The sequence below is a fragment of the Anguilla rostrata genome, chromosome 6, assembly GCF_018555375.3.
Source record: "Anguilla rostrata isolate EN2019 chromosome 6, ASM1855537v3, whole genome shotgun sequence".
NCBI lineage: Eukaryota > Metazoa > Chordata > Actinopteri > Anguilliformes > Anguillidae > Anguilla > Anguilla rostrata.
In genome coordinates, this window is record NC_057938.1 from 12,608,588 (window position 1) to 12,624,785 (window position 16,198).

The window sequence follows — 16,198 nt, forward strand, 5'->3', positions numbered from 1 at the left end:
ACGAGCAAGCTTTCGGATCGTTATTCTCAGGTAAAATCATTAGCCGGAGATATACATAATGAGGGAGTTTTAGGGAAGATCTCTCCGCCTGCTGAAAAATTGTATTTGTTTAGCGGGAATAAATAAGACGGCATCGAGCTGGAAGGCTTTTAATGGCGCGCGGAGTGAGTCTCCAGCCCTGCGGGGTTTGATGGAAGATCATTGTCTGGAACGGCGGTATTGTGTTGCGCTAGCGACTCTCTGAGCGGTGTGATGAGATTATTATTTATTTAGCCTCCTGTTTAGTTTTGCGCCGCTCATGAATATCTCAGTGTTTGCACTGTTCTGTCGTCGAAATGTGGACTTAATGAAGCTCGGTGAGTTTGTCCCGCACATCATACATCTTTCCTGACTGCTGACAGAGCCCTTCCTCCGTGCTAAAAATAATAATTGACGGAAACCTGATTATCAAATACATCACACTAGGACTGGAAGCTTCAAACTCATTTGAAGATGAAGGCCCACTGGCAACTTGATATTCTGGAAAGGAGATTATTGCTTATTCCTCTGTACTGCACCTCACCAGACGTTTCATTCTGTGAGCAGTAATTGGATATTGTATTATATAGAATTGCTTTTTTTTCAGTTCGCACAATCATGTTATTTTTAGGGTGTTCTCTACATTCATTTAGCCTGTTCTTCAGGCACAGATGCATCTACCAGTCAGAAGGTTGGCTACAGTATTAAAAACCTTCTGCTCCTGGTAGACTCCTGGTCAATCACCAAACTGCACAGGGCCTGTGATTTTTCATCTAACTGACCATTTCTGACAGAGCCCCTCACGATCCCTCATTCCGCCTTTTTTAAGCCAATAAAAGCCAGGTGAGGTGAGCCAATTAGGACACAGCATATAACTTGCAAAAGTGCACACATAGATTGCTGTTACATTGGGGTTTCTGTGTTTATATATCTGCTTTTGTGTGGTGTTCTGAATATTTGAGAAGACAAATGTTCTCCTTAAACATGTACATACGGCTAGCTTAGTTAACTGGGATTTCGGTAAATAAACAATGTACTGGTGATTGTTGTTTAAATTACTGAATTTCTGAAAAGTGCAGATGATAGAGGAATGAAAGATGAGGCTGTGGGTTGCCCGGAGCATCACCATGTGTGTGGAAAATGAAAATGCAGGTGTGAGAAAGAAGTTCATTTATAGCCCACTGACCTTTCAGTCTGAGGTAATGTTATATTTTACAAATCTGAATGTGTCATTAATCGGTGGATTATTATGCCAGACAGTCCATGAGAACTGCTGTAACGTCAGTGAATTATCCGGTGGAGTACCCTTAGTTATCTGTTTGAACCACTGAGGAAAAATGAAATAACTGTAATGAATCTGGAATGCTCTCCCCCGAGAAAAGCCTTAAATAGCCACATATGACAGATATCCTTCGCCAGTTGTCAGTGATTACCCTCGGGCGGTGCGGGGAATCTTCCAGAACACTGAGTGAAGAGGTTCAGTATGTCTTCCACGCCCCAGCTGCACACATTGATGCTTGATGGGTCTGACAGCAAAGATTCGGGTTTAGTATAGAAAGCAGGGTGTTGTTTTCAAGGACGTTTTTAGCAGAACCTTGGTCTGCCACCGAGGTGTGAATGTCCTCATTTAAATATTTTTTTTTTCTTTTCTTGTGTACGGCCAGTGATACATCTCAATGTGTAAAAGGGATTGTCAGCTCAGCTTGGGGGCTTCATCGCCTTCCTTTGTGTTTTCTCGCAACGCCGGTGTGTCTGCTCAGATAAGACATCCCTCTGGAAATGAAACCGAGTGCGCTGGCTTCAGCTTCTAAAAATAAATGACAGACGCGATTCTTATAGCTAACCAGTTCTGCTCTGTATTCAGGAAAATAATGATGTCAGGTGTGAATGTGGGCCTACACAGAGAGAGCCCATTTGAGAATTGTGAGGAAATGGCCACTCTGCGTGATGGGTTCTATCTGTGGTCGATCACCGGTTGTTACTGTTGTGTCAGTGGAAAGCACTTTCTCCATGTCAATGCATGGGGCGTGTTGTGGCACTTGATAACACGGCACCTCTTAAAGATGAAGAACGGGCATGAAATCCCATTTCCTCTGCGCTGGGTTCTGAAAGAGGTGGACGTAGCGAAACAGTCTGTTAATTACGGCCCTCGTCGTTAGTGTGCTGGAGAGATAAGGCAGCTAGAGAGACGGCTCGTTAAATGGTCGAATTAATCCCACTGCGACAGCCAGAGGGCAACACCTGCAACGGTGCACAGATAGCCGCAGGTGAGTATACTGAGAGATATACTCCCACTCATGTTTAAGCCCGCTGTAGGCAGCCAGCGATACACAACCGCTGGGCTTTAAACTCCCCTACTGAGACAGATAAGCTTCTTTATAGTATGACTTATCAGTCCGCTGTATTGCTGAATCAAGTATGTTTATGTGTGCCGTGAGAATGTGCCTGTACTGGAGAAGTGGAGCAGGGTAGTGTGGGGAAAAATGGACACCACCGGCCTTGTAATGTTGGACTACATAATCGTTCAAAATAAACAGAACTGATACTTTGAATCAGTTTTTATTTAGTGAGGCTTTTAGTGAGTAGAATATATTTACAGTATTTCTGGCTGCCGTGCCTCTCCAAATTCACTTGATTTGTTACTCCACAGGAGTACCAAAACATGGTTGTTTTGAGTGATGTGGCAGTTACATGGAATTCTGCTGGTTTGCAGTGATGGTGCTGGTAGAATTCTTTGTGTTTATCATAAAATATTCAGCCATATCTCAGCTAGGAAACAGATGAGCACAAAACACTTTCACAATCCACCAGCTAGCTACCCGTGGCATGTGTATACCTCAGGAACAACAGTCTACGTTGTAATTTTTCCTTGCATTATAAAATGCCTGGGGAGTCGCAGAAGGCAGTAGTATAACATGGTCGATGGAATGGCCCATTAGTTCTTATCGGGTGTAAGGTATGGCCGGATAAAGCAAAACCCTGCAATAGCTGTCTGAAACCAACAGCACAATATCATTTAAGGTGAAGAAAACCCTGCACCAAGCAGAAACTTTGGGTCTTGTGTTGGGTGAGCACAAGGGTTTTTCACTATACATGTTCACCGGCTACCATTTAGTATTTCTGTCATTATGGTATATTCAGTAGTTATAACAATTATTACAGTCTAAGAAATGTATTATGTGGAGTTAATAAGCCACTTTTGAAGAACTCTGTACAGACCTCATGCAGTTAGTGGTGACACAGATTTTTACGAGAATATTTTTAGAAGTTTTATTTTTTAATGCCACTATGGTAAGGACCTTTTAATTTAGCCTCAGCCCGGAACATTAGATACATTAAGAATTCCATTATTCTAACGTTTAAAACACAGAGGAGGCAGACTAGGGTAATTATAGATTAAAAGCCATCTGATCTTGGGAGAGGTTTTTTTTTTCTCGAGCGATGCGTGTGATCTGAGGACAGTGGGAGCCCTGGGAGATGGGCTGGTGCCATTAAAGTTGTGGTGGTCTGGAGGAGTGATTGGACGAGCAGTGGGACACATTATTTGTCTCCGCCCCCTTCCCTGGGGCTCCGGGGCTGAAGCACAGCCCTGTGCGGCTCTGCTGACACAAGCGTACAACTCAACCTGGCTGGGCTGAAAAATAAGATTTGCTTTACATGAAGGGTCTGTATGGGAAAGCAACAGCTAGAGGAAATAGTCCTCAGCTGTGTTTAGAGCAGTCGCCCTCAGTGGTATTCAGGTGGCTAAGACTACAGTGTTCCGGTTGTATTCCATGATGCATGCCCAATATCATATTTATGGTCTCACTGGGTGTTAAATTAGATTTTTGTACCAGAGTAGCGATGCAGGTTCATCTACAGTTAAATAAGACAGGTTTCACTGGATTGGAGTCAGGTTGTTTCTGAGTAAGGTAAGATACTCATCTGTAGCATTGAGCACAGCTAGATGTTTATACAGTTAAAATTCAGTGAAGGCTGAAAACAGGCTTAGCTTATGGAGAATAACAGAGGGTAACACAATAATGACTGGGTTTTATTGTCTATTTCTAGAACGGCAGGAGAGATGGGTCACTGCCTTTAATGTGGTTGTGTCAGGTGCGCAGTGAAGGCCAGTGACCTGGATGAAGGCAGTGGATCAGACAGAGCTTTTATGCAGAAAAATAACCGGCAGTGCTGTTAAAATCAAAGGACTGGATAAACAGTGCGGTTAAATTCAAAGACCCGAACAAACAGGGCGCTGTTAAAATCAGAGGCCACAGGGGACCGGAAAGAATACAACATCGCTGTGGAGGTGGAGGCAACGGTAAAGTTTCCCCTCCGCAAGTCAGTTTGCAGTGGAACTGTCCTCCCTCAGAGAAGGAGGAGGTAGTGTAGGTCTCAGTCAGGACAGATTGCATCATCACACAGGCGCAGAGAAGTAACCAACCTGAGCCGTGTCACGCAGGGGATCGCTGCAGCCAGGCAAGCGGAGGAATTCATTGGGCTGGGTCACCTTCTCCTGCAGTCTCATTTACTCTAGTTGACGAGGGACATGTCAGCTACGTAAGGTCCTCAGTCCCACGGGGCAAGGCCTGCTCAGCTCAGCGGCTGGGCTGTAAAGTGAGAAGAAGCGCGATTGGTGGCAGGCTTTTCAAGAGGCGGGCACGGCAGTCCTGCGCTCTCCTCCGATTGGACGGAGATGATGTATGCTGTAGCAATTGGAGAGGCCTGGAGCTATGATTGTACATTCCTAATGGGGGAATAATGCAAAACACCTATTTAAAGAAATGCAATTATTTTCACCCTTTGGCAGCGGATTGGGTGACAGTAACGGTCATTAGGTCATTGGTAATGTAGGTGCATGTAAGCGTGCGCTACATCGCTGTACCACCCGTCCCTCTCTGTCGTGTCTCCCCGGAAGCGTCAAACACAGTCAGACACGAAGGCACCACGGCCTGTATGCAGAGAGAGCCACCACCTGAAACTGTTGTGGGAGAGAAGCTGAAAAAGGAAAAAGCTTCAAATAATTTCTCCATCTTGTGAGCTGTACCTGGAGACCACTGTCTCTGGGTCTTCCAGTTTTCATTGTGTTTAAAGGGGAGAAGTGAAAGGAGGTCATTTTTCTCGCCGTGGCAATAAGATTGGAATTGGAAGTAAAAATCTGCTAATCACAGACTATTTGCCGGAAATCAAAAGCCTGGTTTGCCTGACAGGTTAGGGTGACAAAAGAAATGCATAATTTTTACAGGAAAACATTCAGATATATTGTAGGTGGTGTTATGTTTGTGGATTTATTCTTAAGCAGGAGATGTTTTGCTAACAGTGAGTAATGCTGTCTCTTGTGAACTGCTTAAAAATTAGCACTGTAAACATGTGCAGTAGTGTAGCTGCAAGCATACTAATTAAAAGCAAAGTTTTTTGTGGGTATGCTAATCACCGGTTTTGCTTTCCTTTGACAAACGATCCAATGCAAAACTCTCTCTCTTTATCAACTACTGCAAGCACAAATATGATAATATGATTCTTTTTAATTATTTCAGGACTCCCTGGACTGTATTTGTGAAAAAATGAGCGCCTACATTTAATTAAATCTATTTAATATTGTTCCCAGTTAAGATCAAATGCTGATTGAGTGCAGCATCCACTGTAAGCGTAATACCCATTGGAAACCGGGCGTGCGTTGTTAACGACACAGTAAAAAAAGATTTTTAATCTTGCAATACCTTTTAAACAGAGCTTGAAATACATTCAAGTAATGAAAGAAAAACTAATCGGTAAACACATTGAGATGTCAATAAATGTCTGACCTTCTTTGAGTAATTCTTAATAATTCTTTTTTGTTTTTTTTAGAATTTCAGTGGGGATTTTAATACTGAAATTCAATAACTGCAAGTTCTACCTATTGCTATCCTGCCTGGGTTTTCCAAAGGACAAATGTGTTTATGGATGTTGGTCATTTTGCATGAGATCAAAAACAAACACTCATGAAATGTCCCTGAAAGAGACCCTGTTTATTGACCCCTCTCCTTTGCATCCATTGGTCCCCCTGCAGGTAAGAGCCCTTACCTGATGTTCACCAACCGCCATGAAATCCGCCGCATCGACCTGATGAAGAGGGACTACACGTTGGTTGTCCCCATGTTGAAGAATGCAGTGGCGCTGGATGTGGATGTCAGCACCAACAAGATTTACTGGACTGACCTCTTCCACCGCAAGATCTACAGGTGCCCGGCTACTGTCTGTAGTCATCACCCTTTCAGCTCCACACTGTTCTTCACTCTCTCAGTATTACTGTCAGCGCCATACTGTTCACTCTCTCTGTCAGCCCTGAATATATTCTAAATCCAAATAAAAATCTATTTTGACAGGAAAGTATCTGTCAGTTACAGTACTTGCCACCTGTTGTTGTGAAGAAGTGTAGCTCTCACATATAAAAAAATATGCTAATAAATAAATAAATAAGTGAATATGCTGAATCAATCATGCATCAGGGGTGAAATGTATTCGTTGACCTTTGAAGTGTCTGTTGTGTTTGTGTCCCTGAGAGGACCAGTCTCTTTTTCTTTGAATTATTCATCAGAATTAGAGTTTATATCCACCCCAGTGCCCACACACACCTGCACGCACACAGCACCCCAACCACAAGCACGCACGCACAACAAGCACATGCACGCACACACCACCACACACACCCCAGGTCCTGAATTTTCGACTCACAGATCCAGCCATATTAAACTTTGAAAGATGATGACAGTGACATTAGCATTTCCCTGCACTGGCTTCCCTCCTCAGCTCAGGATCCCAAGTCTGATTTTCTCACCATTAAATTTATTTGATTTACAGCGGGAAATCTTTAGTAAATTACGTGCTTTGCGGGCTCCCACTTTTCTGGTAATTAATGTGGATTACCACCACTCAAGTCGATGGGATTTTAAACTGTGTATGTAATTAAGACGTATAAGGGAAACAGTACCGCAGGCAATCAGAGCCCAGTGTCCAATCCTTTGTTTATCCAGTCGGTCCGTCTAATCTCTGTCAGAGCACCTTTGCTTTCACGGGCACCGAAACCCCTTGTGGCTGAAACGGCACTGCCCCCCTCCCGCTCCCCTACCTCGTGGCTCTTCTTGTTTGGACTCTTATCAGCGAGAGTAAACCGGAACAGCTGCCTCCTCTTCATTGCAGGGAGCTCAGCGGATCAGTATAACGCGAGGACGTTCCTTTCTCCTGTCTCAAGTGCTTTTCCAAAAAGTGCGATTCCCTTCACCCTGTGATAAGAGGTGATAATGGGTTGTGGAAGATAGAGATCAGCTCCTGTGAAAGAGAGTTGTGAGAATACCCATGCATTACCCATGGGCCTTCGGTGGAGCACAGCTGAGGACACGTCCGTTTATATTCCACGTAACTCAATCAGACCAAATATCAGCTGTCAACGGCACATCATTCTGTCATATTATTCCAGTTTTCAGCACAACCGATATTTCGAAAATAAATATTGGACTTCTGTGTTGAGTACTGTAAGCCTACATCTGCACTGCTACATTTGTGTGTGTGTGTGTGTGTGTGTGTGTGAGAGAGAGAGAGAGCGAGAGAGGGAGCGAGCAACATCGAAGAACATCTCTGACATCTAGAATATGGGGTCCATGATTGTTATGTTCGACTGTGGTTTCAAATGAAGAATTAAAATGTGTGCTCCGTTCTCTCCACAGTGCGTTCATTAGCAAGGCCAGTGACTCCTCCCAGCACACCACCCTGATTGGCTCCTCCCTGCAGTCCCCTCAGGGCCTGGCAGTGGACTGGGTCCATAAGAACCTGTACTGGACCGATTCTGCGCGCAAGTCCATTTCTGTGGCCTCGGCCGACGGCAAGAAGAGCCGAGTCCTGATCGGCACGGAGCCGAGCGAGCCGCGCGCCATCGCCGTCGACCCCGCGCAAGGGTGAGAGGGCAAGGGGTGGAGCCTGGAGGCCAGGGCGGAGCCAGCGCAAAGGGGCCGGGCGATTGCACATAACCAGGGCGAACAGAAACCGGTAGTGGTAAGGAGTCTGGGTGGAGCCAGTGAAAAGGGGCGGAGCAAAGGAAGTCAGTGCTGGGATGGTGAGGAGCGCAAGAGCGATGTGACAGAGTGACATCTGGGAGGATTGGATCATTAGGAGCAGCATAGTGAGAGGATGTGTGATTGAGTTGGAAGGGGATGGAGCCAGTGGAAAGGGACATCTGGGAGGATGGGTGCATTAGGAGGGGCGTAGTGAGCGGATGTATGATGGAGTTGGAAGGGGGTAGAGCAGAGCTGCCGTAGTGAGTGATATTGTTCCGCCGATTTGTCTCGCCCACAAGCCCACTGCACTGCATGTCACTGAGGGTTTAATGTGCGCCTCTGAATGTCTTCAGTCATCAGTGTACAGCCGCAGACTGGACTGAGCTCTCTGTCGCTCTCTCTCTTTCCCTGTCTCTCTCGCTCTCTCTCTATCACTCGCTCTAATGGCGCTTTCTGTCTCTCTTGCTCTTTTTCTTTCTCCCTCCCTCCCTCCCTCCCCCCCCCCCCACGGGCCTCATCTCCTCTCTACGAAGCACAGTCATAAGAGCATGGGAAACAGGGAGAGCTACAGGAGCACAGTTTTCTGCAGTGACGGAGATACTGTCGCCCGAGGACTGTGCTCAACCACTTAATTAGCTCTGAACCGTTTAACCCGCTGCCTACTGCTGTCTGCTGTACAAAAGATGGCTCCTGCTACTGTTTCCTCTCTTCTCTAGGTTCATGTACTGGTCAGACTGGGGGGTGCAGGCCAAGATTGAGCGGGCAGGGATGAATGGGGTGGACCGGCAAGTTCTGGTGTCGGACAGCATTGAGTGGCCCAATGGGATCACGCTGGGTAAGGGTCTTTCTGAAGGTTGGGGTGGGGGGGTGTTGGTATTTATATTCTCACTCTTCCCTAAGGGCATGAGCCTGTGATATTTTCTTTCCGCTCAGTACGACTCCAACAACAGCAACAGTATTTTTATGTACTGTACATATTGTAATGACTAATAGGAGCAACACTGTGGCTGTATGCCAACATGTGACTTCCCTAACATGCTTATGCAGGGTTTGTGTGTTATTGGGGTGTTGCAGACTGCCCTAATGTTACTATGCTGGGTGTGTGTGTTTTGGGGTGGGGAAGACCTCTTTAACATGTGGGCGTGCTGGGTGTGTGTGTTTTGGGGGTGTTGCAGACCTCTATAACATGTTTCTGTGCTGGGTGTGTGTTTGTGTTTTTGGGGTGTTGCAGACCTCTATAACATGTTTCTGTGCTGGTTGTGTGTGTGTGTGTTTTTGGGGCGTTGCAGACCTCCCTAACAGGCGGCTGTACTGGGTGGACTCTAAATTGCACCTCATCTCCAGTGTGGACTTCAGTGGAGCCCACAGGAGGGTGCTACTGTCTTCCCCCCTGCAGCTGGGACACCCCTTCGCCCTCTCTGTCTTTGAGGTGACATCCAGGGCCCAGTTAAATGATTCAGCCGAAATTCTTGAATAAGCCGTTTAATAATAATTTATTCTGAAATATGCTAAACACGGGAGGCTAAAGGGAGACTAAATACGGGAGGATTTCCCGTAGGCTAAAAAGTTTTTTTGTTTGAAATAGGGTACGTTCCAAAAAAATGTTGGCACACCTAAGCATCACACTCACTGTGTTTAAGGTAGCACACACACGTGGAGTCAGTGGAGGACTTGGGGGGGGATTGCTGTGTCAGGTTTGAGCAGCCAGGCCACCCCAGGTGGAAGGTAATGCGGCTCACTTGATTAATGACCCCTAAGCCCACAGCGGCAGCCGCGACAGCAGCCAGATTGAAAGGCCCTCGCGGCGGGATTAGACCGGCCGCTACCCCACTCCACGGTACGGCCGCCGCGCCGCTAAATTGTCCCTGCGGGGGTAAAAAAAAAAAAAAAAAAAATCATGTAATCATAGCTACGGTTTAGTACGGTCAAATATAACGCAAATACGGAATAATATCACCTCCAGCGCTCTGCTGATGTGTGTTATGAGCTCGTGTGGGTTAGAGCCGCGCGCCGCGGTTATCGCTGAGGGAGCCGGGGCTTTTCGCGGCGCACGGCGACTGTAATTACCAGGGGAGGGAGCCTCCTTCCGCGGTTAGCCATCCGCGCTGACTCAGACACGCAGCTAATGCCATTTACGTTCTGTCCCCCTCAGCGCGTCGCGTTTAACAGGCGGGAGAGCGCGCTGCGCTCACTCCCAGCGCTGCGTTCGCTACCGTGTCGGTGCCGAGCATCGAGTACGGGTTAGGGAAGGTTTTGTTTTATTGAGGGTAAGTGCAGGACAGGTAAGTGTCTTAGTCCAGGCGCTGTCTGAAGAGACGCTGGAAAATGGCGTCCGACTCTGTTGCTGTTCTGGCTGTCGCGGGGGGAGGTCGTCCCACCGCTTAAACACCAGGACAGAAATCAGTCACGATCTTCCGAACCCCCTGGAGCGCTGCAGAGATGGAATCGTGTGTGCGACCTGTGTTGGCTGAACGTGGGTTTAGAGCTTCACCAAAGCCCTACTCCCCGTGTCACTACCCCGTGTTCACTTAAAGCGGTTACTGTATCACTGCATTTTGCTTGTTGCTGGTCGTTAGCCATCGCGGTGACTGGCGATTCAGCACAGACCGCCGTGATTTGTATTTCTTTTCTTTTTTTCATAAAGACGGTGTCTGGGGCAATTCTGGCACGAGCCGGCTTTTCTGTTTCTACCGCGGTTTGGCAGCGGCATGTAAATCTCTGGCTGCCAAGGCCGCGAGAGAAACGGTTCTGTCCGAATCGGCAGCGTTATCTGTGGAAGGCAATGAGGAGCCTTTTGTAAGTGCACTGTGTCCAGGCCTGACTCATCCAAAACCCCGGTGGCTGGCCTGTGAGAAACGCCATTAGCTGAAACGCAGCAGTAATTGGGCCCCGCTACAGAGAGGATCCTTCCTGTGCTGTGATTTAGAAGATCCTGTTCCTCTGTACTGGGTCAGGAACAGGACCGCCACTGTGATTCAGTAGATCCTGTTCCTCTGTGCATGGCCTGGAACATGGTCTCCACTCTGATTTAGAGTTCCCCTTCTTCTTTATGTGGAAAGTAACAGAGCTCTCCCTGTTTGATGGTTGAGGACCTGCGATTTAGGACGAGGGCTGCCAAACTTTTATGCCTGAAGGTACCTTAAAATGACCACCTAGTAGTTGAGGACCTCCACCTCAGTAAAATGGATAATCTCTGGCACGTTCTGCAGGCGGCAGCTCAGTTTTGCACACACTAGCACATGGAAGCATGTTTAAAACATGATGGCATTATTTTATGGATCTATATAAGATGTGGGCCTCCCAGGCAGTGATTTAAGAGATCTTCTTTCTTTGTAAATGTTCTGGAGCAGTCCTCCAGCTGTGTGATGGGAGAGGGCCGGTGATTTAAGAGACCCAGCTTGTGATTTAGAGGACCCAGCTGGTGATTTAGGGAACCCTTTCGGCTAGGAGCAGAGGCAGCGCTGGCAGAGCCATGTTTAAGGTGCCTGGCGTGTTTCGGCAGGACCGGCTGTACTGGACAGACCTGGAGAAGGAGGCGGTCTACAGCGCTAACCGGCTAACGGGGCAGGAGGTGACCGCGCTGGCCGAGCACCTCAACAACCCCCACGACATTCTGGTCTTCCACGAGCTCCGGCAGCCCAAAGGTGAGTCGCCCACGGCAACCGCCCCCCCGTCACCTGAGAGAGGAACGCGGGCAGCGTATGTGCGTGTGGCTGTGTAGCGTGTGTGTGTGAGAGAGTGAAATGTGCGGGCGCCTCTCTGTTTGAATGTCTGATCCTCCCCTGGCCGGCCAAGCAGAGAGTAATTATTCCCTCAGTCTGTGGTCTAGCCCCTGATTACACATTGTGCATTAATAAGTAAAGCGCGCTGCGCAAAGATGAATAGGCATTGAGTGAGCTGTCCTGAAAATGCCATGGCACATCCAGAGAGGAAGATAAGCAGCATACTGTACCGCATGAATGTTCTTTAACTGTGTACGGCTTTATGATGGCCAGAGCTTAAATATGTCACCACGCAAGGCTCTCGCCAGCTGAGCACCTCGGTAATGCGATCTAGTGATGAGATTGGGTTTTCCTCTGAAAGGTAAAAAAAAGAACAGAATAAATTACATTTTAATTAAGAACAGCCCGGGAACTGTGTGTGATTTAGATTTCCTTTCTCCACTCTTCCATCACACAGGAAGAATTAAAAGCCCTTCATTGCTTGTTTCAGCACATACTTCAGGGCAGAAATTTTCAGATTTTTTTTTTTTCATGATTGTGTTTGATCTTTGAAATCAATGATCCTTGGAGGAAGGGCATTGGACTGTTCCAGGATTCTTAAGCACATTTGAGAAATTTGCAATGTTGTATACGTTTTAGCCTGCAGTAGTTCTACTCCACCAATATTAATGGACATTTAACCACCTCGCCTCCAGATGTGAAGTGGTTTAAAGTATAAATTCTTTGTAAAAATATGTGTATGTTGCAAGATTCTAGGAACAGCACTTCACTGTGTGTGGAAATTGAAATGATATATCATGACATTGATGGCTGGAAGAAAATTATCCTGTGGAAGGATGGTTTTCTGTCTGTTGTGCAGTGGCCATTTTGTTGAGCCGTGTTGCTTTTTTGTGCAGTCGTGATGTGTTTTTTTTGTTAATATGCTCCTGTCACTCAGCTCCAGACAGCTGCAACATGGGGGGTATGGTCAATGGGGGCTGCGAGTACCTGTGTCTGAAGGCCCCACAGATCACAGACAACTCCCCGAAGTACACCTGTGCCTGCCCTGACGGCCACCAGCTGGGCGATGACATGCGCCACTGCGTCATAGGTAAGGGGCGGAGCCGCGTCACCTGACCCAGATCACAGCGTGCTACTCGTGCCTCCGCTAATGAGCATCTCCATATTATGTATGTTTTTCTCTTCTGCAGCTGTTACAGCAGCCAGTCCTAAAGAATCAATGGCCAGCAGCACCATTGTTACAGACGTAACCACAGCAACGGCCCGCACTACGATCGCTCCGACCAATCCTCTGTCAGCGTTTTCTAGCTCCTCTGTCGTGTCAAACCCATCTAACTCCACCCCCCAACCGGCCCTTGGGACCCTGTCCCCTGCTTCCAGCTCGATGGAAGAGAACAGCAGCCCCTCTCACAGGGGTAAGTGTGTGCGTGCATGTGTGTGTGCGTGTGTGTGTGCATGTACGTCTGTGTGCGTGTGTGTGTGGTTTTCCTTCTGAACAGAGTATATAATTGAGAACATATACGAGGCACAGCTGTTAAATGACTCGTTATCTTTGTAGCAATTAGGTGAATACGTGTTGATAAACGCTGCAGAACTACGTGAAGTGGTCAGTGTTTCTGAAGACTCCAGTAATCACATGGGGAACGCACAGCAGTGAGCAGTGGCAGTGAGACCACAGTAATCACGAGGTGAATTAGCAGCCGTGTCTAATGAAGAGGAGAAAACAGGTCCCTTCAGCCCTGTGTGTGTCCTGCGTGTGAACTCTGTTTCCTTCTCCCTCTCTCCAGTCAGAGCATATGGGATGAGACTCTCAGCTCTGAAAGATGCAGACAGCTGTCGAGCTCTCAAAATGAGACTCTGGGCCGTGCAATTAATGGCAAAGGGGATAGAGGACAAAAAAAAACAGAAAATATAGGTGGATTTTGAACCACGTCCCTGAAAATGCCCTCATCAGAGAAGGCACTGCAGTGGAAGCCGCAGAAAACGCTGATAGCGGGAAACCGAAACGAACATTAAACAGGCGAGCGGGCGGCTCTGATAACAGACTTCCCTAAATTGATAGCGAGCGTCGCGAGCCGAAATGGCTCCATGATAAATGGTGGCAGTTTCAAAATGAGAGCGAGATTATGGTTAAAATGAAAGGGCTGTAGAATTGAGATTTGTTTGACCTGCGCGCAGAGCTTCGCTGGAGATTGGGGAAAGGGAAAGAGAGGATGTTTGAACGCACTGGCGCTCTGGAGCCAAGCGGAACTGGGCTGCGCGCGAGTGAGCGACGAGCTTTAGCGGACGCTAACCGTGTGGCGCTCGGGGCGCCCAGACCTGTGATTTCACCCACGCCGAACATGAGCTCTCCGGCGCACCAGAATTTTAATTCTCTCTCCGTCCGCTGCGGAACCCTCCGAGCTCCAGAGCGGGAACTCATCGCGAAGCGAAGCCATTAATTCCTGCAAAACTGTCATAAAATAATGATATAATAAGAAAGGAATGGAGCGACGGCCCAGAGGCACAAATGGAACGAGAAACTACGGCACCTCCAGGGCCTTGTTTTGAACCTTAATGTCCATCATTGAATCGCATGTCACTGCAGTACTGAAACCGGTTAGCGGTGTTCTAAGAGCACAGTCAACAGATGATCAGTCCCACTCTGTCACAGACTCGAAACAGTAACATTAGAAAAAATAAAATAACAATAGTAATAATGTTAACGAAGCTAAGCTTGCTTTTAAAAACACTGGTCATTGGTTTCATTAATCTTAGTTCGTGACTTACATAGCAGACTATATTGTCACACTGTCTGGTGTTGAAATCCTGGCCATGTCAGTGTCAACTGTGGATAGTATTCCAAAATGGTTGAAAAAAAGAAAAAAATTAACATAAACTGGGACTTGAAACTTTCACTCCAAAGCCCCTGCAATGTGTGGTCGGAGCGTTTGATTGGACTTCTTATGGGAAAGAGGAAGGGGGATGTAAACCCCTCCCATAGAGAACATGGCAGAGGCGTGAAGATGTTGGTGCTTCTATGGAGAAATGATTTCTCTTGTAGTGCCAAGCTGAGGGGGCTAGTCAAAGCAGCAATGGACCCTCCACTGGAGAGGGTCACATGAACGAATAGGGTCCTTCTGTCCTTACACTTCCTATCTGTCTTCCAGCGGGACATGGGCTCCAGCTCCTGGGGAGCAACATCACAGTGGCGGTGCTGGGCGTCGTCATCCCCATAGGTAGGTACCCCACCTGAGCCATACCCACCCCCATCATGCCTGCTCATCCCTGAAATGTGAATTAAGAATTATGTTTTCTACTGCGTAAAACCATGATTCCCAAAATTTCTGAGCTCCCATTCCGCTTAATAAGCAAATACATTTCCTGTATCCACCCCTTATTAAAACTATATAGTTCAGATATATGTTTTTTTATACATATCAGCTCAACTGCATGTATGTTCTCTTTATTATGCAAAAATGCCATGTTTGATTTGACTGGTGTGCGCATCAGTGGCAAGCGCGCATTGCGTATCCCCTTTGTGAACCAATGGCATGAAAGACAACCACGTAACAGTACTGCTGGGCATTACCAGTCTTAACTCCGGTTCACTCCAGTCCCAGCCAGTTCAGCTGGTCCCAGTTCAGTTCAGCTGGCATGTGCCTGCAATTAAGCAAACGGAGCCTGTAATGAGATCAGAGGATCCAGTGCAATATTTTAGTAATGGAGTGGCAGACATCCAACGTGTTCAGAGTCTATGCTATGCGTTGAGCAGGAAGTGCAGCGCTGGCTTGCCGTCCCTTTGGCGTTGAGCTCCTTCCCAGTCTGGGCACATCAAACGAAATGGCGGAAGAGCGTTCAGCACGTCCTCTGCTTTGAGATCCTGAAGATTTGAGTCGGCTTTACGTCTGTTTCTCAGCATAGGCTTGTGTACCGGCACAGTCACTGTAGAGCTTAAGAGAAGCATTTCTGTGAACAAAGAGGATCTCGCCCTGGAATCAAAGCTTTCGCCCTTACTGAGGGCTGGGGCTCTCTTCCACTTGTGTCAGATAGTTGCTCAATTAGCTGACAATGTTTGCTAGCTCAATTTAAAGCATTGTAGGATGAGATGTTTAAGTATAAATTTAAATCATGAAAGCAGGTCCATTGCTTACCTTGTTAATGTGAATAGAAATTGACATTTAGACAAACTGAATGGCAAATTGAATGCTTTGCACCATACAGTGATTTTATTATCTTTTTAACTTCTAGATTATAGGAGATCTGTTATTCTTTTTTAATAATATGAGAACCAGCATGTCCAATTCCTACTAATGCATTTTGAAATATGAGCCTGGTTTAAAAATATGGCGTGGTTTAAAAACCCTTGTGTACAATCAGCGTTCACTGCTGTCCTCCCTGCTAAACAGAATCAGGCGTAAGCCTCGATTTTCGTATGTGCTAGTAAGCATATCAACACGGATGGTA

General features: G+C 46.9%; 1 protein-coding gene across 2 annotated transcripts in view; it reads left to right on the plus strand.

Annotated features, from left to right (window-relative positions):
• Nucleotides 1-16,198, plus strand: part of LOC135256559 (low-density lipoprotein receptor-related protein 8-like) — a 78,464-nt gene that overhangs the window by 56,433 nt on the left and 5,833 nt on the right. For both annotated transcript variants that reach the window (XM_064338447.1, XM_064338448.1), the window contains exons 10-17: nucleotides 6,050-6,221; nucleotides 7,704-7,931; nucleotides 8,747-8,865; nucleotides 9,320-9,459; nucleotides 11,533-11,674; nucleotides 12,690-12,842; nucleotides 12,943-13,167; nucleotides 14,902-14,970. In XM_064338447.1, coding sequence (XP_064194517.1) covers nucleotides 6,050-6,221; nucleotides 7,704-7,931; nucleotides 8,747-8,865; nucleotides 9,320-9,459; nucleotides 11,533-11,674; nucleotides 12,690-12,842; nucleotides 12,943-13,167; nucleotides 14,902-14,970 — 1,248 coding nt within the window. The remainder of the gene's footprint in view (nucleotides 1-6,049; nucleotides 6,222-7,703; nucleotides 7,932-8,746; nucleotides 8,866-9,319; nucleotides 9,460-11,532; nucleotides 11,675-12,689; nucleotides 12,843-12,942; nucleotides 13,168-14,901; nucleotides 14,971-16,198) is intronic.